The 25664-nt window shown below is 35.2% G+C and overlaps 3 protein-coding genes across 4 annotated transcripts; all 3 read right to left on the bottom strand.

Annotated features, from left to right (window-relative positions):
* Window positions 1–110: 110 nt before the first annotated feature.
* LOC311303248 (magnesium transporter NIPA2) lies at window positions 111–3490 on the bottom strand. The gene is made up of 6 exons (XM_084429609.1): window positions 3405–3490; window positions 2777–2912; window positions 2578–2634; window positions 2275–2365; window positions 1615–1775; window positions 111–1525 (listed from the first exon to the last, which is right to left on the bottom strand). Exons 2-6 carry the CDS (start codon window positions 2910–2912, stop codon window positions 873–875), a joined length of 1098 nt encoding a protein of 365 aa, XP_084285735.1. The 5' UTR covers window positions 3405–3490; the 3' UTR covers window positions 111–872.
* Window positions 3491–4316: 826 nt separating this feature from the next.
* Window positions 4317–18203, bottom strand: btk (Bruton agammaglobulinemia tyrosine kinase). Of its 2 annotated transcripts, none has more exons than XM_084431245.1 (18): window positions 18069–18203; window positions 12840–12995; window positions 12488–12592; window positions 10546–10627; window positions 10229–10357; window positions 9033–9097; window positions 8747–8937; window positions 7899–7961; window positions 7717–7771; window positions 7364–7446; window positions 6987–7114; window positions 6831–6905; window positions 6431–6602; window positions 5695–5911; window positions 5542–5606; window positions 5338–5456; window positions 5092–5249; window positions 4317–4972 (listed from the first exon to the last, which is right to left on the bottom strand). In XM_084431245.1, the coding sequence occupies exons 2-18, from the start codon at window positions 12978–12980 to the stop codon at window positions 4904–4906; spliced, it is 1917 nt and encodes a 638-aa protein (XP_084287371.1). In that variant the 5' UTR covers window positions 12981–12995; window positions 18069–18203; the 3' UTR covers window positions 4317–4903. The 2 variants fall into 2 exon arrangements, with proteins under 2 accessions (XP_084287371.1, XP_084287372.1); XM_084431246.1 differs by lacking the exon at window positions 18069–18203 and adding an exon at window positions 14368–14506.
* A 427-nt stretch (window positions 18204–18630) lies between these two features.
* On the bottom strand, window positions 18631–23478 carry gla (galactosidase, alpha). Its single transcript, XM_084431096.1, has 7 exons — window positions 23184–23478; window positions 22230–22404; window positions 21361–21538; window positions 21191–21282; window positions 20558–20719; window positions 20234–20431; window positions 18631–20113 (listed from the first exon to the last, which is right to left on the bottom strand). The coding sequence occupies exons 1-7, from the start codon at window positions 23342–23344 to the stop codon at window positions 19838–19840; spliced, it is 1242 nt and encodes a 413-aa protein (XP_084287222.1). The 5' UTR covers window positions 23345–23478; the 3' UTR covers window positions 18631–19837.
* Window positions 23479–25664: the final 2186 nt, after the last annotated feature.

Below are 25664 nucleotides of genomic sequence, written 5' to 3'. Positions count from 1 at the left end.
AAATAATGCACCACCTCTTAAGTTCAGTTGCTGCTTAAGAAAACATTAAGTATACACAGTATAGGACGTTTACACTACGTTCAAAAGTTTGGAGTCAGTACATTTTTATAAAAAAAAAAAAGAAACTATTACTTTAATCAGCAAGGATGCATTAAATTTATCAAATGTGACAGTAAAGACATTTATAATGTTACAGAAAATGTATTATAAATGCTTTTAAACTTTCTATCGTGAACTGAACTGTTTTGAACTTTGCCATCACAGGAATAAAATCAATTTGAAAATATATGAAACCAGAAAACAGTACTTTTAAATTGTATGAATATTTCACAATATTACTGTTTGCTGTATTTTTGATCATATAAATGCAGCCTTGGTGAGCATAAAAGACTATATTTCAGAACAATCAAAAATATCTTACCGACCCCAAACTTTTGAATGATAGTTCATAAGAAGTCAAGCACATTTTATTAAATAATATGATGTATTTATGGAACAGATGAGGCATTGAATATTAAGCTGATAAATTTAAAGTGATTGATATGAATGTAATCATATGCATATCCTAAACAATTCTGGTTTGGTCATAGAATAAATAATGTAACATTTAACAAGATTGTACAGCAGATTTTTAAACATTATGCTGCTACTTCAGGATTTTGTATTTAAAACAAGTGACTGGGCACATCATCGTTACTCTGAAAATATCAACAATGTTAAACTAAAAAGAAATATTATAGATGGAAAATATGTAAGAAGTATCTTGTATACTAAAACATGCGCACACACAAAATGCAAATTAAAGTACTCTCACAGTATTAATGGTTTGCAAAGTATGCTTGTAGTAAATCAGTATTTTTGCTAATATTATTCTAGATAAACAATGTGCCATTGCTCCTCTTGTCTAAACTCTCTGGAAAAAAGCCATTTGCGCTTCTTTCCTTAGTCAGATTGCTTTCAGCCACAGTAATCGTCACGTCGGTTGGCAAAGCCACGTACGGTTGGCTCCACGTGTTGCCTTGAGGTCCACGGTGCAGATATAAAGGTAGAGAATCCAAGTTAAAGTTAATGTCCTTGAACGCATGGAGAAGAAAAATGCCAATGATGATGGTAAGAAAGCCACTAACAGTCCCAGCAGCCCCATCGGTGGACATTCGAAGCCACTCCTTAAACAAGATGGCCGAACAAGCCATGACAGATACAGTAAAGAAGACATAATAAATAGGTGTAACTATAGAGGTGTTAAAAATGTCGAGGGCTTTGTTAAGGTAGCTTATCTGGATACTGATGCAGATCACAAGACATATGAGCAGAGCCCAAAACAGTGGCTCTTTCAGAACAGCTGTACCAGCGAACAGCTCTTTGATCCCAATGCCAAGGCCTTTCACACAGGACACAGATAATGAACCAATCACCGAGCAGATGAGGATGTACACCAGCACATTTTTCTGACCATAGCGAGGTGCGACAAACAAGATCAGGGCCAGGCTACTCACGACAATGCAGACAGCAAAAGCGATGAATCCTGTGATACGTGCAAGAAAGACGACTGTTATAACATGGTGTACTTAAATTAGGGTATCTTTGGTATCCATAGTGTATTTGTAAATTAACCTGGATCTTTGAGTTTCTCTGCCATTGCTGTCAAAGAAGCAACCTCTTCCTCTTGTGGGGCATGGAGCACCATTACTGTGGAACCGAAGATGCAAAGCAAACAGCCAATTTTCCCATGGATATTCAGCCGCTCACTCAGGAAGTATGATGAGAGCACAGCACTGATAAAAAAAAAAAAAAAGGTTGTACATTCAGTAAAAACATATTTTAGACGAATAATTAATGTTCTGTTGAGACTGTACACACCTGTACAACCCCAAAAGTGTGGGGCCAATATGTTTTTTTAAATAAATAAATAAACTAAATGTATTCAGCAAGGATGCATTAAATTAATCTAATAGTACTAATAAAGACTTTTATATCATTACAAAACAAATGCTATTTCAAATAAATAATGTTGTTTTGAACTTTCTATTCATCGAAGAATACTGAAAAAATTTATCATTCGACAAAAATATGAATCAGAAAGATAAATAAATTATAATAAGCAATATTTCCTGGGCACCAATTCAACATATTTGAATGAATTCTAAAGGATCATGTGATACCGTAGACTGCTGAAAATCTTACTGACCCCAAACTTTTGAACAGTAGTGTATCTGTGACTGCAATTAAAGTTATAATTTTTGAAAGATGGTGTACACTACTAGGTAAATTTACCTGACCAAAACACTCAATGCTCCCAGGGGTGTTACTAACGTAGCAGGTGCAAATGCGTAAGCTGCAAAATTTGCTGCCTCACCAATTCCCACTAAAAATAAAATACATGACAAGACAAACGATTGTGATTAGGGTGTTCATAATGACATATTAATGTACTGTGTAGATAGCAATCTCATTACTAAGCTCTATAAATCCACATACACTGATAATATTTACATGCACATCTGATCAAGGTCCATATTCTGGTTATAATTCAGCTTTACTTATGACAAATAAATACATAAAATGATAATGCCATACTTAATATAAGCCCTGCCCACCACAACCATTCTTTCAGGTATGCATATCCACCTTGACCTAAATAGTGGAGAGAACAGACCTGATTAGACAGCACAAAAAAGGACATAATAATGTCAAAAGCATTTAAAAAAATGATGCAATTCAAATACTGTATAATGAAGTATTGTGCAATGGTACTCGGTAAATTTCAATCACCTACCTGCTCTAGTAGAGCCCCTTTTTGCAAGTCGTAAGAGCCCTTTCTTTTTCAATATAAAACTGCCACCGATGAAGATAGTGGAACTTACAGCAAGAGCCAAACCAATGTAGAAGTCAGTGCGGTTTGCAGCATCCATCTGAACGCGGTTATAATAGAAGAACTAGATATTACAATTGGCTATTAGATATGTTAGTTACATCGGCGGGTCTGGCTAAAAAACCTAGTGAGCTGCCTACCTAGATAGCATTTTTGGGCATAGTAAGCACAGCTTTCTGTCTAGGTAGGCAACACACTAGTTAAAACAGCCACAGAATATAATAGGAAGCAAATCATGTGACTCATGTGACTCCTACTTTTCACATCGCCAGTACGTCAAAGCAACAAAACATGTAGACTATTTGTTCGTCTGCTCTAAACATTTATAACGACAGGAAATGCATGATCACAGCATTTTCATAGAGAGAAAGCAACTTTTTAGAATGATTTAAGTTAGGTAGATTTTGGTTAGCGCACTAAGCTATGTATTTTACACTAGGAGGCATTGTTGTTTCATGTTACGGCTCATATTAAGATTTAAGACTACGTTTAAAAGACTATTGAAATATAAATCATTTTTAAATTGACTAACCTTGCATTCGTATTGTCCATCGGTGTCACTTACGTCTCATGTGAATAAACTTCCTGGTGAAGTGACTGTAACCCTGGTTGCCAGATATTGTTATTAACTTCCCTATTGACAGTCCCCTGCCCTGTCTGTCTGGACATTTTGGGGAATTTATCTTTTCTTTAAACGAAACCCTTCTGTGACAGATGATACTTTCTATAGTTTATACATAATTAAACTGAATTTGGTGAAACTATCATTATATCAAATGTCTGCTTCTGAAACTCCTCAAGTGTGTAAACATTAATATAAAGTGTTTCATTTTGATCCTTTTCCACAGTTTAAAATCAGCAGTTATGTATTAAAATAAATACATTGGTAACACTTTACAATAAGGACAATAACGTTACACTTTACAATTACAATTTGTTAACATTACTAAATGTACTACCTAACATGAACTAACAATGAACAAATACATTTGTTACAGTATTTCTTAATATTTGTTCATGTTAGTTAATAAAAATATACAGTCATTCATTGTTCATGTTAGTTCACATTAACTAATGTTAACAGATACAACTTTTGATTTGAATAATGTATTAGTTATACTGAAATTAACTGATTAGTAAATGCTGTAGAAGTATTGTTCATTCTTAGTTCAGGTTAACTAATGTAGTGAACTAATGTTAACTAATGAAACCTTATTGTAAAGTGTTACCGTGGAAATCAATGTTGGAGGTTAGTTTGGACCAGGCGGGGAGAGATAAGACCATTTTATACTACTTTAATGTAGAAAACTTTTCCTTAAAATGATGTTTGAATGTAAAAGAATCTTCACTCTTAATCAAGTGTTTACTGACATTAATGGTGACAAATGCATGTAATTTGAATAGGAATAAAAGAGTATGACTAAAACCAGTGGAGCCAGAGGAATACTGCAAACTGCTCTCGTTTTATTCAGTACACAGATAGATGAAAAAGAGACAAAGTTTAGTCCTTAATTAAATATCCATCAGATTTCAACCACTGAAGATAACGTGATTTGAATAAAAAAATATTTACACTACAAGCCTGGAAGATTTCTAGAGATTGTTTTACTAAAGTTTAGCTACTTCTATATTTTTGTATATCAATACACAGCCACAGTCATTATGTACAGTACAGTCCTACATTTTTATTGTTGTTTCAGCTGGTTATTATAAATAATTGCAATAATATTAAAGATAGCTTTTGATTTATATATGAAACTGAGGGGAGGTTTATAGACTAAATACAACATAGCTTGTAAGACTGCAATGTTAAATGAGAAATCACATTCCAATCTCCTTTTTTTTCTTGCAACGTTTCAAACTCAAACTAAATGATCAAAGACATGTGTAATACAGCATTCACATTATTGGGTTCTTAGTTGAAAGAAATTAAGTGAGGAGGTTATTCAAGACAAGTTACATAATGATTCTTTCAATTGCATATGGTTGACTGTATCGTTAATGTTCAAGGGTTCACAGTAGTAATGTCGATTACATGTTGAAAAGCAAATCCTTGATGGTCATGACAAGATCTACGAACGTGGGGCGCTCATCTGGTCTCTACAAAAAAGAGAGGGCATAAACTTTAACTATTTGACTTTTGTCATGTTTAAATTAGCATTAATAGATAACAGTTTTAATTCACAAAATGTTTTAACTATTAGTATTAAGCTGTGTACCTCATGCCAGCAGCTGTTCATAATGGCAAAAACTTTGTCATTGGCCATTTGTGGGCGATAAAGCCGGTGACCAGCAGAAATCTTCTCTACTATCTCTGTGTTGTTCCACCGATCATAAGGCATTCTGCCCAGAGTGTATACCTCCCACATCAAAACACCTGTCAGACAAATAACAAAAGAGAAAATGAAACAGTTGGTTTGACAGAAGGTTAAGTTATGCTGGAAATGCAGTGGTAAGTGACGCACCAAATGCCCAAATATCTGACTTGCTGCTGAACTTGCAGTAAAGGAGGACTTCAGGAGGCGACCAGCGCACTGGGAACTTTGAACCAGCAGAGCTGGTGTATTCATCATCCAGAACATACCTGTATGGACAGCAATGATTTCTATGCAGAGAGAAAGTATGGTGAATTTTGCTTAAATAGTGTTGTCCGCCATGCATTCAATTACCTTGACAATCCAAAATCAGTCACTTTAATGGTTCCATTAGAGTCTACTAAACAGTTCCGAGCAGCCTATGAGAAAAAAAATAAAAAAACATTTTGGAAATTTTAATGGTAAAATATCTCTTCGAGTTGAGGAATATTTTTGTGTTACACGAACCAGGTCTCTGTGGATGTACTGATTGGCTTCTAAGTAGGCCATGCCCTCGCTGACATCTTTACACATCTCAAGGAGAAGAATACTGGAGGGGTGCTGCAGGCTCTCTCGTAAGTAATTCAGCAGACATCCATTGGCAAGATATTCTGTGACTATATAGATGGGTCGTTGTTTTGTGGAGACGCCATAGAGCTGGACCAGGTTTTCGTGACAGAGTTTCCTAGTGTTATACAGCAGAAAATGATTATAGAGAAATAAACATGAATGAAAAACAGGACATAAACACTGATAATGAATAATCAAGTGTATTACCAACTTTAATCACAATCACAGATGGAGAAACAGTACTGTTAAAAATTAAAGGTTTTGAAAGAATCTCTTACACTCTTTTTATTTAATCAAAAATACAGTAGAAAGAGTAATATTGCAGAATATTTTTACAATTTAATACTGTGTAAAATTTTAATATTTTAAAACATTTATTCCTGTGTCACATGATCCTTCAGAAATCATTCTAACATGCTGATTCAGTGCTCAAAAAACATTTCTTATTATAATCAATGTTGAAAACAGCTGCTTAATATTTTTTTTTTTGTGGATTTTTTTTTTTTTTCAGGATTCTTTAATGAATAGAAAGTTCAAAAGAACATCCTTTATGTGAAATCCTTGCTGAATAATAATAATAAAAAAATAAAAAAACTTATTGACCCCAAACTTTTGAACGGTAGTTTCTACTTACATCATGACCTTGGCCTCCTCTATGAAGTCATCCTCCGACATTGAGCCCTCTTTGACCATTTTAATGGCCACGTCATGACGGCCTTGCCATTTCCCATACTTGACCACTCCAAACTGACCATTGCCAAGTTCTCTGATAAATGTAAGTTGACGGGGGTCAATTTCCCAACTTCCTGGAATGAAAAGTAGAGGACAATTTTAGCACGTTGTTTTAATCAACACCATTAAGAACTCTCAGAACCATACAGCCAAATATTTACACTAATATGTTTACATTTATATACTCAGCAGATGCATTTATCCAAAGCATTATATTCAAGGTATGCGTTTTATCAGTTCATGGGAATCAAACGTATGACCTTGGCCTTATTAGTGCCATGCTCTAACAAATATAAACTCACCATAACCCAGACCAGCAGTGCAGGGAGCGTTCTGAGCCCGATTTGACACAATGTATTTTAGTCTGCTCACTAGTCCTAAAACAGACATATTTGCTTTGATTAAATACATTTAGAGCCATCATTTGTCATTGTGTATTCACATGCGAGTAGATTTACCTGCTGCGTTGTGCTGGTGGTAATTAATAAGTTCTGGGATATTGCAAAAGTTGTGTTTCTCCGCTAGATAGAACTGGCCTTCCGCAGTGACGCATATGTTGTAGTGTCTGCAACTGCCAACAGCCTCCCTGGAGAGAGACCAGAAATGAAGTTTAATCACTTGGGATTCAAGTCGAACCTTAAATCTGTCTCACAAAGAATTTGAGAGAGCAACAGTGCAGTCCCGTGACAATTTATACAGTGTGAAACTTGAACTGTGAAAGGACTTATCGTAGTTTTGCATGGAGAGATTTACATCTTTCTTCCGTAGGGTCAGTGTTCCACTTTCATTTTGATAAGTTAACCGTGAAACAAATGTGTAGCTTGATCAAACTCACCCACCAGCCTTGGAGAACACAGAGACAGTGTATTTTCCAGTGAATTTGCCTGAGTCTCTCACCAAGAAACCGCCATCTTTATTCTGTTTTTTTTTTTTTAAATGTTATGAAAGATTACGTTTCAGAACACATTCTGTACATTAAACAAATATAGGCTATAAGCTGAATTCAAGTCGGTGTGCCAATGTTTATAATCATTTCAATGTAAAAACAAAACAAGTGATACATTCTTACATATATGTAAGAAACAGCTTTTTATTACAATCATACCGTTTTTTTTTTTGTTTTTTTTTATGATGATGATGATGATAAATCAATTATGTTTTTGATTGCCACCACTGCTCTATACTTACTTCTGTTTTCAGTAAATTCTCTGCCTGGCTGCGGTTGATGTTCTTACAGTACCAACTACAAGATAGATAGGAAATAATCTGTTAAAATGTGGTTGAACTGTGTTTATAAGGTTCTAAATTGTTCACCTTTTCTAACTAGTGTAGAAGGCTGTAGTTGTCCATTTTGTTGAATGTATACTTACTCATATTTCTCCAATCCATTCAAGGCCTGAGCGATGTAGTTACTTGGGATGTAGCCTTCATTTCTGTAAATAGTGTAGGAGATCAGTAATGCTTTTCATATCTAAGAGAACACAGTCCTGATTGCACAGCTAGTTCCACCTGACTACATATCGCCCACAGCCTGTAAAAGTTTCCCCAGATATGCAAATAATTCGACAGCAGTTCATGTGTTTATCAAATGCATTCTCCATTAGCACATATAGAGAATCTTGATGTCTACAACAGATAGATCATGCATTACAACCCTAGTGAAAAATAAATATAGCCTACTAAAATGTATTTGAAATACATACTAAGTATACTACAAATACATTTACGTATTTATGTACTTTATATAAATGTACTTTTGGTATGCTAAATTGATATACTTAAAGTCTACTAAATTGGAACTAATTTTCAACTTAATGCACTTTAGTTATCCAGAAATAGTGCTAAAGCTATACTTATACATACTATTCCAAGTATACTTTGGTACACTTTAAATATTTTATTGTATTATTATTATGAAATATTGAAATATTTTGTTTAATGACTGATATTTTACAGAGATCATAATATCCTTACTAACAGTGGTATTAAACATTTTAGGCTTAATATTAAGAAATGTGCATTGTGCAATAAAAAGTACTCCAAATAAAGTTTCATTAATTAATAATATTTATATCAGTAAGTCTCAAGCAATATGTGAGTAAATATGTTAATGGATTTGCAGTATACTTAGTATGAAATAAATGTATTTTAAATACATTTTGGTATAGGGATTTTTCACTAGGGTAGTCATATACTAATTCATTTTGCAGTCTCTTACCCATATCTATCTCTGGCTTTAAACCAATTGGGATCGTTGATTTCTAAGAGTGTGTACTCCTCATCTTTTCTCAGCTCTAGGTCATGGGGAGTCACTGGTGCATACTCATATTCAGCTATAACAGTCATGCCCACACTGAAGCCTGGGGGGACCATGGGTGGTTGGGGGGGCAGAGGCCTGGGTGGCTTTTCCTAAAGCAGGACAGTAACACAGATCATTTCTAAAGGATAAATCTGATGGTACATTATGCATATATTATCACTGACTGGATAGACTGGTAACTGACCTCCTCAGGTGTTGGTGGAAGAGGCTTTCTGGAATCACGAGTCTTGGAACCTCTTTTGAAAACCCCTTAGAAGAAGGGAAATAAATATTGACATGCATTGAATAAATATAAATGCAGTTTCACGAGTTCACATCTACATATAATTAATACAATAAGTTTATGCGTATTTGGCGTGCTGTCCGGGGGGACGGCTCCGAGCTCGGAGTTAGGCCCGAACCCAAAGTACTCCCCCCAGTTGGTAAGTGTAGATGGAACTGGAAGTGTAGATGGAACTGGAAGTGAGGAGATGGGGTGGAGGAGGGATGCTGACAAACTTTCAATGAACAGAGATAGGTCTGCTGTGAATTTATACTCTGTCATTGAGTTGATTACTGATTAATCTCCAGCTGTGCATAATTTGGTTAATTATCTGAACCTGCTCCTCCCGAACTTTGTTAAATAAAACCTCATTTAATTAGCATTAACTATTACATATTGAATTGATGATGCAATGATGCCTTGTTGAATATGGTTGGAAATTGCAAAGAATCTTTATTGTGTCATTATGCTATGTTGTTCAGTTAAACTCTCTGAGTAGCCTACTTTTAGGAAATAAATATTTGGAAGAAAGATCATTCCATTGTCAAATGATGAGATAATTTAGAGGTGGCATAAATGCAAAACAATAAGGGATAGTTCACCCACAAAATGAATATTCTGTCATCATTTACTTACTCTCATATCATTCCAAACCTGTATGACTTTCTTTCTTGTGTGTAGCAATGTTTTTCATTTTTGTCCATACAACAGAATTACTGTAATTACGAGATGACAACACGTGACGTTTTACGCTGAGCTGAGCTCAAAAGCATCGTGAGCAGAGACCATTGGTGGCAATCTTGGCCTACGATGCTTTTGAGAAACGCAGCCCACACTGGTTGTGCTATGTTTTTGATTCATTAAGAATAACTGGCTTGTAAGGGTCATTCATTGGGGATCGGATTACAATGGTCATGCTGAGCAGTTTTGCGCTGTAGATTCAGTAGTTGCCGATGTATTGAGGGAAACACTGTGAGAAGATTGCTGTACGAGATTTCTTCAGATTCGGCAGAAAGATCAACCTGTGAGAACTGTTAACGGACCCGAACGTTCTGAACTTTATTGTTGAAGTGCGGCAGCAGTGTTCTAATTTATTTTCACACTCTGGTTTTACAGACCTCCATTTTTGGTCTCCAGCACCCTGCAGCCCATGGCCTGCTTCACCTCCTGCTGGCAACACTTCCACATGCCATCTTCCCAGAAGCATGGGTGGTACTTCTGCATCAGGTCTTTGTTGAACTGCACCACTTTAAGACAGGTACATTGGAAACCATTTACATTGAATAAACAGAGTTTTGCATAGGACTTGCATGTTGTGTTATGGGAAACATTCATACTTTTCTCTTTATCTTTTCTATAATGTAGTCCACATAAAGGTGGCTCACTAATTTGAATGGACTTTGTGATAATGACTTAAAATAAACAGGCTACTGACCATTTTTAAGTTCATGTATCCAGTGCTTGCGAATTTGATCTGACTTTGCAAATATATAAAGGGGACCTTCGTCATAGATTATCTGTGAGAGAAAAGAAAAATACATCTCAATACAAAGTTACATAGGCTATGACTTTGGCCTATAGATGAACTGTTGCATTTCAACATAATCTATTATTGCCAAATATTTCCTTTTTCTTTTGTAGCTTAAAGGTATAGTTCATCCAAAAATGAAAATTCTGTTATCATTTACTCACCCTCAAGTTGTTCCAAACCTGTAAGAATTTCTTTCTTCTGCTGAACACAAAGGAAGATATTTTGAAGAATGTCGGTAATCAAACAGTTGATGGGCCCCGTTGACTTCCATAGTATGGGGGAAAAAATCAATGGTGGCCCACAACTGTTTGGTTACAAACATTCTTCAAAATATATTTTCTTGTGTTCAGCAGAAGAAAGGAAATGTATACACACTGTAAAAAAAAATCTGTTACATTTACTGTAAAATACCGGCAGCTGTGGTTGCCAGAAATTTACCGTAAAAAATACGGTAGCAACATTTTAGATTTTACAGACTTTACTTAAATCAACATTAATAAACCGTATGTAATTATCTGACATAATGTTAGATTACTGACCTATTAAAGTATTTATATCTGTTTTGTACCATAGTAATACACTGACAACCACAGTAGAAATGTAAATCACATGATGAATTAAAGCTCATCACAAGTATCTTTTTCACAAGAAGGTTATTACTTATTCGTAGAAGCTGCACAGTGTCATTCACACAGACATTAAACACCATCATGGTAACACACGTGAAATTTTAAAAATGCAATAAACATTAATTTAACAACATTAAATGTAACTTAAAAACCCTAATTTCATAACTGATTAGAAAAAAACTAAGAAAACTATGAAGAAACACAGTTATTTCAACAAAAATACATCAAATGTGAAGTGTCACGCAGGGAATTGTGGGAATGTCAATTTACGTTTTTTCACTGTAAGTTATACAATGACTTGTTCTTTTTCACTTCCAAAAACTGTAAATTTAACGGTATTTTACAGTAAAATTACATTAAATGTACCGTTAGATCTATCACAGTTTTTTTTTACCATATATAGTAAGGAAACTTTCTATTAACCAATTAACAGTCTTTGACCATTAAAATCACGATCATGGGGAGTAAATGATGACAGAATGTTCATTTTGGGTGAACTATCCCTTTAATTTACTGTACAGTTGTTTATTGCACCTAGTTTATTTTTAGTGCTATTTTTTTTAAAGGTTGCAAAGTAGACCTACAGGTTTTCATCAAAAGTAACTTTATATAAAGATATATAAATACATAAAGCTCATCATTTTAAGCGTTAATCTGAAAACTGAAAACCACAAAATGTTGTTGTCTGACATTCATTTCCTGGTGCTCTTTCTGTTTGTCGGTGGTCTAAAGATGGAAAACTCAACTTTTTCTGCTTAAGTTGCTGAAGCTAGCTAGCCTACAGTGTTTTTGTCTGCCTAGTAGTTTTACAGTCAGCACCTGTTGAGTTCTGTTGTTCCTCTGATTTCAGACTTTGAAGAGGAAAGGTTTCACTTCTGCTCCATTACTCTTAGCCTCTTATCATGGTTGAAATCCTGAGCAGTGTCAGCTATCAGCTCAGTACTGTTTCGATGTTGTTAGCGCATATATTTACTAGACAGCTAAAGCTGAAACTTATAGTACAGATACAGCGACACTTATTTCAAATTGAAAAGGAAGACATGATTATATTCAATATATTAATGAGGGAAGTGGAAGTAACATGATTGCAGTAAATACACACAGAATGCACATTAAAATGTTTAGAAATTTTCACATGACCAACATATAGTTCCCATTGAAGTTGGTGAACAAGAATGTGTCTGGTTTTAAATGTCTTAGTATTTGTAGAGACCCACCTGAAATGGGAAGAGTCGGTCAGAAGGAGCACTGTCTTCTGGTAAAACAACCTCCACACATTTGATCTTTTCAATGTCCACATAACCCTTCAGGCTTTTCCGCTTCTAAACAGTCAGTAGGATTATGATATAAAAAAAATTAATAAAAATAAAAAGTAAATATATTAAAGTCACAATGTAGCGGAAGTAGCGTCAGATCGTTTTTTCCATATTGTGAAATGGATTATTGAAAATAAGATCAATAAGATGCATTTTGAAAATAGATAGAGTGAATTTCCAATTCATGTCAAAATAAAGAGTTCTTTTCCTAACATCTACTGTTATGGTAAGAAAATGTCAAATACATGCATACCCCTTTTTCGACGTCATAGTCGTAGTAGGATATTTTGTCCTGAGTGAGTACAAACAGCCTTTCTTTGAAGTTTAAAGGTGAGGTCTTCTTCTTCTGCTGGGACCGTTTTATAAAAATATCCTCCAGAATGATGTCTGGCATGTTAATTTTTTTTATCTGTGTGAATTTAGGGGGAAAAAACAAACTGTCATGTTGAACATATTTCATGTCTTCATCTTTGATTTCATATAGTTAACTTTTTGAGTGATGAGTAACAATTGGTGTTGGTACATATGTATTTAGTATAGTGCTGTCAAATCGATTAATCGCATCTAACATAAAAGGTTGTTTATAGATATATGTTTGTGTGTGTGTGTGTGTATGTATGTACAGTATATATATATATACACACACACACACACACACACACACACACACACATATATTTAAAAACGTTTATGTTAGATGCGATTATTCACGATTAATCGATTTCACAGCACTGGTATTTAGCATTTAAATGTAAATATTTATTTGGCTTTGTTCATTTATTTGTATGTCCTCTGCAGTCAAACTACTCTGCTTCCACATGTTAGTATCCAGCTGTTAGTATCTAATGGTAGCACTTATGCTACATCCAGTTTTCCAACAGATCTGTACAATGATTTTGCTTGTCTGAAACTAAAGGTGGATTTATTAGGCGGGCCGTGTCTGATTAGAAATGGTTTGCATGAGTCCTCCTGTCAGTGTCAATGACATCCTTTGTTGCCAATATTTCCTCCTGTAGATCATGAATGCGTCTTCCTGCTCTGATCTAAGCTGTGAACCTACAACCACACGCATAATGTCCTTTTCTACTAACCAAAACTGAACATTCACATCCTTCTCTCCCAAAGGCCTGCGTAGTAGTTTAATGCAATAGTAAGAGGTTTAGGGAACAATATTCTTATTCAGTATTGAAGTTTGAAATATTTATGTAGGCAGTACAAAACAAATACAGCGCACTACTTTTTGACATTCATCCTTAACATTACACAACATCATAAGGGCCCCATTGAATCCAGTAAATGGATGAGAAAGAATGCGTTGAGGAAAAAAAGCATTTGTTAATCATTGAATGACCTTGTTGATGAACTTTTTAACTGAATACAGCTTTTAGGTTTGTACTACAATCACTAACCTAATGTAACTTCACACATTTACATGAACCAATAAAGATTAGCCTCTACAAGGTTGACTGGTTTTTGCTTAAACCTTTTTAATATCCTAATATCTTTCTTGTATTATGATTAAAAGTGCCATAAATAACACATTTGACTCCACACGGTACAAAAAAGGTACAAAAGCTGTTACTGTGGTGGTACCTTTTCAAAAGGTACACATTTGTACTTAAAGAGTGCATATTAGTCCCTCAAAGGTACATATTGGTACCAAAAGTGTACATATTAGTACCTAAATGGTACATATTAGAACCCTTTTGAAGGGTACTGTCCCAGTGACAGCTTTTGTACCTTTTTTTTCTGAGAGTGAGAGAAGCATTTGGTAAAGTTACCTGTATCTCAGTGTCCTTTAAAACATCTCAGTTAGTTCTGTTCATCACTTTCAGTGCCTCTGCAATAAGCTTCTCTCACATAGCTGTTAAATGCTGAGTCGTCTGTGCTCTGTGGTAAAGAAACTAAACTGCCTTTTTTTAACACCATGCAAGCATTTCCTGGTTTCTTCTTCTGCCACCACCGCCGTCTTTTGACACCTTCAAAAGCTTGTCACAAAATTTTTTGGTTCAAATCTTTTTATAGTATGACAAATACGAACATCACCGGCACTTTATGTTTGAGTCGATAGGCCTACTATATCTTAATAATTGACTATTAAAATAGCACAAGCATCTGCTGCTGTATTAACAACACTCTACACCTGGGTGATAATGGTGTGGGTTTGGTGTTGGTTTAGTATGTCAGGACTACAGTGCACAAGTATTGGTTATAGCAGCGTTGTTTATCATGAAAGCTTGACAACTTTTTCAAAGGGCAGTGACTTATAAGACTTCATACAGGGAAGTTGCATCAATGTTGATCTGTGATACAGAGGAAGGGGAAACAGTTCGTATCGGCATCAGTAAGCCGTACGAGTCAGATAATTACTGTTAAGCTTGTCTCTGTTTCACATCAGGGTTTTTTTCCAGGCAGATGTTGCACAAGTGTAACCATTTGTTGATTGAACCTATACTGCTTAAAAATGTCCTATAATACTTAGTGTCAGGGCAGGTGCATCTTAATTTTAAGCCAAATCATACATGTTTATGATGCATAACTATTTGAAAATGTAGCATAAATTAACTCATGCACACACATTAATGTACTCCCTATGGTTAGCAGTTTAAATACTTGCTTTTCATTGAAAGTGATGTTGAGCAACAGGAACCTTCTAGGGTGTCCTGCGACTGTAAGGTTCCTGAATGATAAGTATGCAAGTATAGCTCATGTTTGGAGGGAGGGAACTCCATGGGCAAAAGATAGACTGCACATTATACCACAATTTATCTACACCTCTGTGGTTCCAATGGTTAATATTTTGCTTATTCACTTGGCTAATTTAAACTCAAATGCAACATTTAGTTATTTTAAGCAATGTTATGCTTATTGTTTTCAATTTATTTGTATAGCACTTTATACAATACATATTGTTACACTCTCAGAAAAAAAGGTGCAAAAGCTGTCACTGTGGTGGTAACTTTTCAAAAGGTACACCTTTGTACCTAAAGAGTGCATATTAGTCCCTCAAAGGTACATATTGGTACCAAAAGTGTACATATTAGTACCTAAATGGTACATATTAGAACCCTTTTGAAGGGTCCTGTCCCAGTGACAGCTTTTGTACCTTTTTTTCTGAGAGTGTCTGAAGCAGCTTTACAGGACAATAATGATCAATGATGAGACAGAATTCAATTCAAATAGTGTGATTATTCAGCTGAAGTCAGTTCAGTGTTGATTCAGTTCAGTTCAATAACTGTAAAATTATGAATTGAGTTCAATTCAACTATAAGCAGCTCTGCATAAGACAGTAGTGTCGTTATTCACTGTGAGTCAGTTCAGTGTTGATTCAATTCAGTTTAATAACAGGGTTGATGTTGTGAAATTTGTCAATTATGAAACAAAGTTGATTCAGCTATAAAGCAGCTCTGAAGAAAACAGTGGTGTCATCATCCAATTTTCTATATGTCCTAATCAACATGTATTCATTACTTCAATGAGCTAATTTTTTCTGCCTTAAAAGTAATACATTGTCTAAATGAATACAATGTTAGCTAACTGTGTGATTTGTATATGTACATTTCTTCTTCTGATAACAGATCACTCTAAATTGTAATGTAGACATTTCTGTAAAGCTGCTTTAAAATGATGTTTTGTGAAAAGCGTTATACAAATAAATCTAAATTGAATTGAATCCATCTCATTGCAGTTCAAGTTTTCTTCTTATCCTACTATATAGCCTACTAAATGTCCCAAATGATGATGAATGACATTATGACAGTAAATGTTATTCGATGGAATCTGAATTTGCATCCGTGTACATCACTGAGATCCACCAAAATGGATTATTTTCATTATGTGATGTACAAATGCAAAGCATAGATGTTAGATATTTTCTGACTGCATTGCCCACAAAGGTGTGTAGGAGAATGTACATTTGTTTAAATGTTAGTTATGAATATTACAATGTTAAAAACAAGACTATATTCACTACAAACAATAAAGAGGATTCCCTTAAATAATTAGAATAATAATTGATAAATATGAGTTATTAGTCCCCCCATATCTTCCATGTTTTGGCTTCTTTCTTGCTAAAACACTGGAACATTCTGGCTGAAAGAGGTGACATAGCGCATGTCTCCAGTATAAAAACACTAGCCTGATTCTTGTTCTGTTCGTATTTGGTCACTTATTTTGGATTTCACTTTGAATAAAAGCATCTTCTACATGAAGAAATATAAATGCATAAAAGCTGCACCCTATAAATAACCCTCATTAATAATGTTATCAACCTTGCTACAACAGTGTCACAATTTAATGTGTGATTAGTTTCACTATCAATTAATTTTATATTAATGCATATCATCTTCTATTGTAAGGTAAATGCACTATTGATTCGCCCTTGTGCAAGATTTGTAAGCAGGATCCATTTAATTAAGTATATCGGAATGTTGCATGAAATGTATTAACAAATATTATGTGGAATTTTAAATATTGATGTTGATTATTTTGTATTGTTTTATAACAACATGTACTGTACTGATAACTGTAATATTCTTGTCAAGTTATTATTATTTTTACTCATGCAACATAATTTTTGTAAATGTTTTTTTTAAATGTACTCATTTATTATGGTAACACTTTAGGATAAGGTTTAATTTCTTAACATTAGTTAACTACATTAATTAACAAGAATGAACAATACTTCTACAGCTTTTATTAATCTTAGTTAATGTTAATTTCAACATTTACTGATACATTATTAAAATAAAAATATGTATTTGTTAACATTAGACAATGCACTGTGAACTAACATGAACAAACAATGAATAGTTGTATTTTTAACTAATGTAAACAAAGATTAATAAATACTGTAACAAATATATTGCTCATTGTTAGTTCATGTTGGTTAATACATTAACTAATGTTAACAAATGAGACCATATTGTAAAGTGTTACCATTATTATTGTTAAGGAATGTTGATTTACTTGCATAGATCAGTAAAGTTAAACAATAATTATTATTTAAGGTACAAACAGCATTGCACAGAAAAGAAAGAGGAGCTAAAATAGGTTTAGTTAAGCCAATTTAAGACACCATCATGGAGTGTCCCTCCATTACAGTGTATTTTAACATAGGGTTAGATTAAGCCAGGATTAGGACTTAGTTAAATTAGGATATTTAAGTAGCTTTTATAAACATGCATAGATAAAAGCTAGTTACTACAGCATTACTACATCTTGAAACAAAACAATGGCACTGGCGTATTTTAAGGCATGCCAGTGCAAATTACTTTCAGTTAAAACAGCTCAAACGTGCATTTTACTCCGGGACTAGACTTAAGCCTTGTCTGTGAAACCAGCTTCGGTTAGTCTCTTTATATCTTTTCAAGCAACAACATTACTCAACGTCAGACCAGTCACAATTAATGGCAAATTACACAATCTTACTCTTTGACAGAGGAACAGTTTTCGGCTAATAAAGAAACCTAAGATACCTTACCTAAGTTGTGTTTTATCCACTGTGATCTGGCACCAGGATGAAACCAGTCAGACTGAGTGCAGGTTATTAAACTGGACTGTAAATGTGATCAACACTGGTCAAAACTCCACCCAACCACAGGACTCCTGTTACTCAGTTCCCCTTTTGCTTCCTGCTCATTTTCATACTGTCGCTCATGCAGGGCTGCTGTTAACACTTTCACGCTGTCTGTTGATACTCAAGTATGCTGTATCTAACCAGAGATGTAAAGTCCAGGGGTCAGAAAGTAAAAGTCCTGCCATATGTTTATTCCACCCATGAACTCAGCCAAAAACTGTGCTAATTAGCAAATCCAGGTGATTGGAACAAAATACTGAGGAGGTCTTTTACTTTCTGAACATGGACTTTACACCTCTGGATCTACCTGACCTGTTCACAACTCTGATAATCAGTTGGAGAAGGCTGCATCCGATTGATACAAAGCCTGTTAGACTCTTTCGAAGAATAAGACAATTACAGATGGTTTCTAAATTGTTAAAGCACCAAATATTCACAAAAAAAAGTGCATGAAATTTGGATGGTTTGAATGTTTTATTTGTTGTTACCAATAAAATAAGTTAATGTACATAATGGCTTGATTTTAGTGGACACCTTAGTTTTGGACTCACATGTCAACCATTCATGTACAAAATCCATAATTCCAAAAAACGTTTAGGTGATTTTTGGTCATATGCCACAATACCAATTTATGCAAGTGTGGTGGATAGGAATGAACCCTAATGACCCACTTGGCAAACATGTCATGTGCCTCCAAAACACATGGTGGCGCTATTACATAATGTATTCCTGAACTATAGCAAATGAAATTTGGTATATTTATGACTTGGTTAAAGTTACTTATCTTTGTTATTAAAACACATAAACTCATTAGTTATTGGAAAGGCATTGAGCTATTTTTTAAACAAATTGAACATTTTGGTGTTTTAACCTATTTTTTTGTTTAAATAAATGTTGTTGTGTAAGATAGTGTGTGCATTTATCAAGAATCAATTTAGGTTTTTGTAAAATTTAAAATCCATTTTGTTCCAACAACGCTTAAAATGAAACTTCCACCACAGAATTGCTGATAATTTGACATTTGTTGGTACAGAAAATCTTGTTATTGGCCAACTTCTGAACAGTGTTTGTAAGAACATGAGAATTAGATTGTACAGCTTCAGAAACCTACTGATTAATATATTAAGTGTAATGTCCTTATCAGAATATAGTAATGAAAAAGTACCACTGAAATTTACACAGATGCTTTATTTGATTCACAGCAATTGCATTTCAAAACAAGCCCTAAGCTGTCAAATGATTTGTAAAATCCCTGAGGTTCTTTATACATGTTAAATTGATAGTGCAACCCTAAAACACATTGTAAATCTTCATTTGATGTAGAGCAGATCATGGGTGAACGTGACGATATGTTTCTGTAGTACAGTTCATTTCTAGTGAACCGAAAACATTGATACTGGGTAATACAGGTGTGTAAAGTACAAACTCTGCCGGTGTTAGAGTTAAAGTGTGTTGTGTTTGTTTTAAAGTACAGCAAATGATTGCTATAACTATAATTTTCGAATTTTGATTCCTTAGTGTGCACTTTAAAAAAAAGTAAAACATGGATTCTATAGCTGTATTCAAAAGGAAAAAATTCGTAATAAAAAATATCAGGAAGTGTAACTCGATCACATTAGTGCAATAGTACATTTTCTATGTTTCAAAACCGTTTTGCTTTGTAAATCATGTCTTCATGTATAGCTTTTGATAGGGGTGACAGTGAGAAGTGTCGTGCCTGTAGGATTGACTTGGACCATCACATTTGACAAGAGATTCTGAACACCCATTTCCTGGTACATGGGCAGGATCTGCGTTACGTTGCACTTCGGATTGCAGAGCTGCCAACTAGGCAGCGTCGCCACAGAAATGGTAAATCGGCGTGGACCACCAATCTCCTGTCTATTCATCACTGCCACGGCCAGCCTGTTGCCAGACAAGGGCCGTTCCCACACCTCAAAACTATCAGCCTGTGGACAGGGAATAAATGCATTCCAGCTGAGCTCACAGACAGATACCGTATAACCGTAATGAAACAAATGGTAGGTTAAGACCGTAATTTGGCACTAAAGTGGGCTAAGATGCTTTACCTTTAATGTACGATAGCCCTGCTTGCCCAGAGGGTCCTGGTTAATGGCAATGATGTATTTGTTCTGCAGTAGTTCTTTGGCTTTGGGACAGATGTTTCGCAGGTCGTTGGACATCAGAAGCGGGGCAGCCATGATAGCCCACAAGGCCATCTGAGTCTGCTGCTGATCGTGGCTCAGGCCGAAGTTCCCTATGATCAGCTTGAGGCATCATAACCAGAAATATGATATGATTTAAAGTTGTTTGCACTGAGCTTATTTTAAATTACCAATGTAAACTTGTGATTGTGATTTAACAGTAAAATGATCAGATGTTATGCTTCATACCATGTCAGGGTCATTCCATCCACCTGGTCCTGCCACTGGGACCAGGATCTTCTGATGATCAGCCGTCCAGTCCAGGATGCCCGTCACACTTATCCACTGGTCATACACATCTCCATAGTTACGCCAGTGATTACAGGTCTTGCGAATTGCTTCATAGTCAGGCTGAAATATAAGATACAGAAAACACTTTTCTACAAAGCAATATTTAAGAAAATGAATTCTACTTTATGAAGCATTATTTGAATCCACTTACAAAAATGCTAGTTTATTCTATTTAAAAGGATAGTCCAACCAAAATCTAAACTTATGTCGTTCCAAACCTGTATGACTTTCTATCTTCTTCGGAACAAAAAAGAAGATATTTTGAAGAATGTTGGTAACGGTGTGTTTCGGTTCCCATTGACTTCCATTTTATAGATTAAAAAATACAATGCAGGTCAATGGGATCTTAAACTTTTTGGTTATCAACATTACTCAAAATATCTTATGAATCAGTTGCACAGAAGAAAGAAAATCATACAAATCTTGAATGACATGATTTTCATATTTGGGTGGACTATCCCATTATGGTAGCAATGTTGTGAAAGTAAAAAGTTACTTCACCCTTTATTAAAATATCTCCATGTGTCTCACCTGTTGGTGTTGCCACTCATATAATGGCCATTCACAGGAGTATACAATACTTCTGCCTGTCTGGTTTAAAGCTCTCGACATGTTCATATAACCTAAGAAACATCCAAATGGTGTAATACAACAAAGAATTTCTTACCAAAACTCAGAATATTTTTTGCAAATCCACTTACCTTCTCCCAGCTGATGCCAGTCAGGCATGAAACATCCGTCAAATTTTAACAGATCCACACCCCAGTCTGCAAAGGTTTTAGCATCGATATCATAGTATCCTAAACTCCCAGGGTAGCCTGCACATGTGTTTCTGCCAACATCTGCATATACTCCCAGCTTCAGACCTTTGGCATGGACCTGAGAACACAATAAAGCTTCTTAAATATACATTCACCTTACAATTTATATTACATTAAGACAGAACTGAGTTTTACTGTGATAGAAGCAAGACAACAGTAGGGGGCGATATATAACTGACAAAAATATTTGGAGCAGCCAAGTTATGGCATATTGCTTAATGACAACTAAATCTAAATATAGTTATTGCCCTATGGAGAGTTAAGTGTATGCTAATTCACCTTTGAGATGACATTTATGTGGACATGAAGGCATTAAAGGGATACAATTGCCAAGTACGTAATCATGTAAATCATAAAATTGCCATATATGTAACCATGTATGCTTTTTTTCTGCCACAAACACCAAAAATGTATTATGAAATTATATTAAAATAATTAATTTATTATTTTTAATATTGTTTTATTTTAATAGATTATTTTAAATAAGCAGAATATCAGCGCTGCTTCTTTTGATCCCCCGTTTTCAACATAAGCAGATATTAACCACAGCCTTCAAGCCATCTTCGAAGGCGATATGATGATTTGTGTGGACAATACATAAAATATTTTACTTTCCACTGAAAATCATAAGGCGTTTACATGACATAAGGGCTAAGTAGATGAAAAAAAATTCTGTCAATTCTAGGCAATGCCACATGTGAGCCAGATGCAGCCTCTTCTAGCCTTTTATGATGCCAACAAATACCCACATAATCAGCCAACTTTTTGATCCCACTGGGAAACCTCTTTGGGTCGGCCTGTAGACGCCCCTGAGCGTCCCTCTCGTGCGAGGGCCAGCAATCATCAATGCACACAAACTCATATCCAGCCTCCTTCCATCCCTCCTTCACCATCACATCTGCCATCTCCATGAACAGCTCCTCTCTGCCAGGAAACACAAGGGCAGTAGGAAGAGGGTATCATGGTTGAACATCTGCTCACTGTACGGGACAGATTGTCTGCGTGTGTAAGTGTGAAACAGCATCTGTTCTAAACAGTACTCTATGAGACCCATAAATGCCCTTTGCCCTCTTGAGTGCAGAATGAGTAGATGTATGAAAAAATTATCTTACATCACATGCTTTAGCTGTCTTGACACTCATGTGACATCAGTATTCAGGTATTTCGTTTTCTTCCTCCTCCTCATTCTCTTAGTCTCCATGTAATTCTCCAATAATACCATTTTATGCATACAAATATCAGTTTTGCGTAAATAGATTTTTGGGGATTTCTCTTAATCTACAATTCGAATCCATCTACTATATTGCATAACTATTTTTAAATAAACTAGTGAAGGCAAAAAGGTAGTTAAAACTTTATTTCATTTTTTATTGTAGGTGACCAGTCTCAATGCATTTTTTAACACATTCACATAATTTTTGTTTATAACAACTATGAACATTGTGTCTACTACCTATTTACCTAGTGATTCTCCTTCTTTGTCTTCTTTCTTGTTGTTAAAAAAAAAAAAATAAAAAAAAAAACTTTTCTCATACAAAAATTACTGCAGCAGAATCATGATACAGTGATATAATTCCATAGTATAGTCTGACATATACTATGGTACTGAATGATTACCATATTCATATACAGACCATATATTAAATTACATATTAACACACTTATCAGTATGCACATTTGCAGTCATCAGGTCACGCGCTCACCTAATGCAGTTCTGAGGATCCGCAACACAGTCGATGTTGCACATAAATCTCTCCCAATGCAACCAGCCCATGGTCGGAGTTAACGCCAGGCCATTATCCAGCGCTAAAGCAGGGACTAATAAAGACACAAGCCCGACAAAGACTATATTTGAGACACGCATGTTGGTTTGCGCTGATGAATGACTGAATCTAAACTAAGGCAACAAGTTGTTACACTTCCGTGTTCACGACGTATCAGTCAGGTCAGGTGCAAACATGACGTCACACGCACGCTCCCACCAAAACAAATCACAAACGTCTGTATGATTTCATTTCTTGGCGCTTTATTGGATTGTGATAGTGTTTTGTCTTTTACAAACAATGAGAAATTAAAATACGCGCAATTATCTGACTACTGAGGAGTTAAACGCATTAAGTTTTGACTTCTGTAAAGTCTGTTGCATGTGTCTCAAACGCTGAAGTAAGATTTCATATGTATTTTCTACAAGTTACAGTATAGATATACTACTTGTCTTTAAACTGTGTAAAATACTGTCAAGTACAATTTGTGTTGTGTAGGGGTGAGTTGTGATGCTAATAGAAAACATTTTAAGTATTATTTTATTATGGGAATCATAATTTGTTAAATCAGTTATTAACCACCCTAAGTAATTGATACCATGTGTGGGTTCAGAAGAGGTAGACTGATCAGTGTTACATGTCAGTCATGATATTTCTATTTTTTTTATATAATTATTATGAATCAAATTAAACAAGAGAACCTGCGATTCAGTTGGTTCCATTATAGGCTGTCATTAAACATCTATCAACATGATCACAAATTAAAAAAAGATAGACAGCATGTTATTCACCCTATGTTACAACCCTCCGGTTTTTTACATTAGGCTATTTGTTGTATTTATGTAGATTGCTCCAAAAAAAGAGTTTTGTCTAGGTAGGTATAGGCTATAACATTTGAAATTACTTTGCGACCGTTAAAAAAGTATGTTCTAAATAGTATGAATGTAGGCCTAATCCGGACATACTACATCAGCCATGTTGTCCTTATCATATGATCAACCAGCGTCAGTGGCTTAATGGGATAGTTAAGTGTCCATCGAAAGCGCACTTCAGAATCTCGCCATAAGTAGTAGGTCATCAGTGGACTTTTCGCCTACTGTTTTTCGAATACTATGTATTTGGACATACTACTCTGTTTGTGTTCTGTTTTTCGCGTACTATATAGTAGGGAAGTATTTGATTTCGGACACAGCGTAGTAGGTGTTAGGTGGAAGTGTAGATTGGAATGCTATTCAGTCTCAGATTCATTCAGTCCTACCATCTTTTTTAGTCTGTACACCTCTGGGTTCATACCTCCTTACCACACAGTCCATAATCTGCCATTGATTTAATATGAAATTCTGCATTTCCTTGCTGTTCATGCCTAAAAAATTTACTATTTGTGGGGAAAAAGTCTGTCCTTTTCCCAAATGTCAAGGGTTTGGGTAACCCTAATATCAACCTAAATATTTTACCAAGGGTAGCCATGATAAACACCATTTATCAGTTACAGTAATTTCTATCAAAGCCAAAGCACTGGTGCAAAGGCCTCCAAATGTCATAGTTAAATTTTTCTTGGGCTTCTTGATGGATGGACTAGTCAGTAGGTCTGGCAACAGAACTGGTTTTAGTAGTGTGGCAGGATCCTGTTTTGTAGCAGTGATAAGATTCTTCAATGTTTGATGTTTGCTCCATTGCATGGAAGGAACTGCCTATCTCCACCTCAGCTGTGTATTTTTTTCAAAGGATGGATTGAGGTGGCTCACATTTCTCCCTTGGGGCCCAAATGCCTATCCATCACATTTCATTTTGCCACTGTGCCATTTAATTGAACAGGTTGTCACCCCTGGCTTATGTATTGACATGTTATGAAATAACGGATAAAAATAGAAAGGAGTCAGGGGGAACAAGAGGGATTGGTGGGAGGCTCTGCAGTGTGATTTATCAGGATCTTTTGATAAAACAGCCTATCATAGCTTTTCTGGATGAAATAGATAAGCATTGGTATTTCAGATGTTTGTGTTAGTGTGCATCTCATTTATTTTGAGGGTTGAAAGTACTGGAAAGTGCCTAATTACCTTTTCACTTCCTGTTCTTTGTGAATTCGTAATATGTCACTGCCTGCTAAGCCATTAATCTTGGAACTGGTTGTACCCAACTGATATTGGAAGATGGTTGCAGCACCATCCCCCCTTTTCAGTGCTCTTCTTTATGAAGATGCCTGTCAAATGAGCAACCTCAGAAATGATGGTCTTAATTATAATCTTATTGTTGGGTTCCTTTGAAAATGGTTTCCAATAATGGTTTGTTTTTATTACTCTCCAACATTATTAACAATGATCTCATTGTAACTCCTTCACTGAAGAGTTACAAGGCTGAGGTGAGAAAGCTCTAGTATATTTTGAGAAAATCAATTTTAATATTGTGATCAATACACGATCT

This window comes from Rutilus rutilus, assembly GCF_951802725.1.
Source record: "Rutilus rutilus genome assembly, chromosome: 14".
NCBI lineage: Eukaryota > Metazoa > Chordata > Actinopteri > Cypriniformes > Leuciscidae > Rutilus > Rutilus rutilus.
This window is presented reverse-complemented; position numbering and strand designations above follow the sequence as displayed.

Bases quoted from the DNA above. Each gene is read 5' to 3' on its own strand.
- LOC311303248 (XM_084429609.1), bottom strand. From the start codon at position 2,912: ATGGATGCTGCAAACCGCACTGACTTCTACATTGGTTTGGCTCTTGCT. The intron at 2,635-2,776 runs GTAGGTGATTGA...TCCACTATTTAG, and splicing joins AAGGGGCTCTACTAGAGCAG to GTCAAGGTGGATATGCATAC. The intron at 1,526-1,614 runs GTTAATTTACAA...CACGTATCACAG, and splicing joins AGAGAAACTCAAAGATCCAG to GATTCATCGCTTTTGCTGTC.
- btk (XM_084431245.1), bottom strand. From the start codon at position 12,980: ATGCCAGACATCATTCTGGAGGATATTTTTATAAAACGGTCCCAGCAG. The intron at 7,447-7,716 runs GTAAGTATAGAG...AAAAAAAAACAG, and splicing joins AGAATTTACTGAAAACAGAA to AATAAAGATGGCGGTTTCTT. The intron at 5,607-5,694 runs GTTCGTGTAACA...TTTTTCTCATAG, and splicing joins AGTACATCCACAGAGACCTG to GCTGCTCGGAACTGTTTAGT.
- gla (XM_084431096.1), bottom strand. From the start codon at position 23,344: ATGCGTGTCTCAAATATAGTCTTTGTCGGGCTTGTGTCTTTATTAGTC. The intron at 22,405-23,183 runs GTGAGCGCGTGA...GTTTCCTGGCAG, and splicing joins GATCCTCAGAACTGCATTAG to AGAGGAGCTGTTCATGGAGA. The intron at 20,432-20,557 runs GTATGAAGCATA...TGATGCCTCAAG, and splicing joins GATGGAATGACCCTGACATG to CTGATCATAGGGAACTTCGG.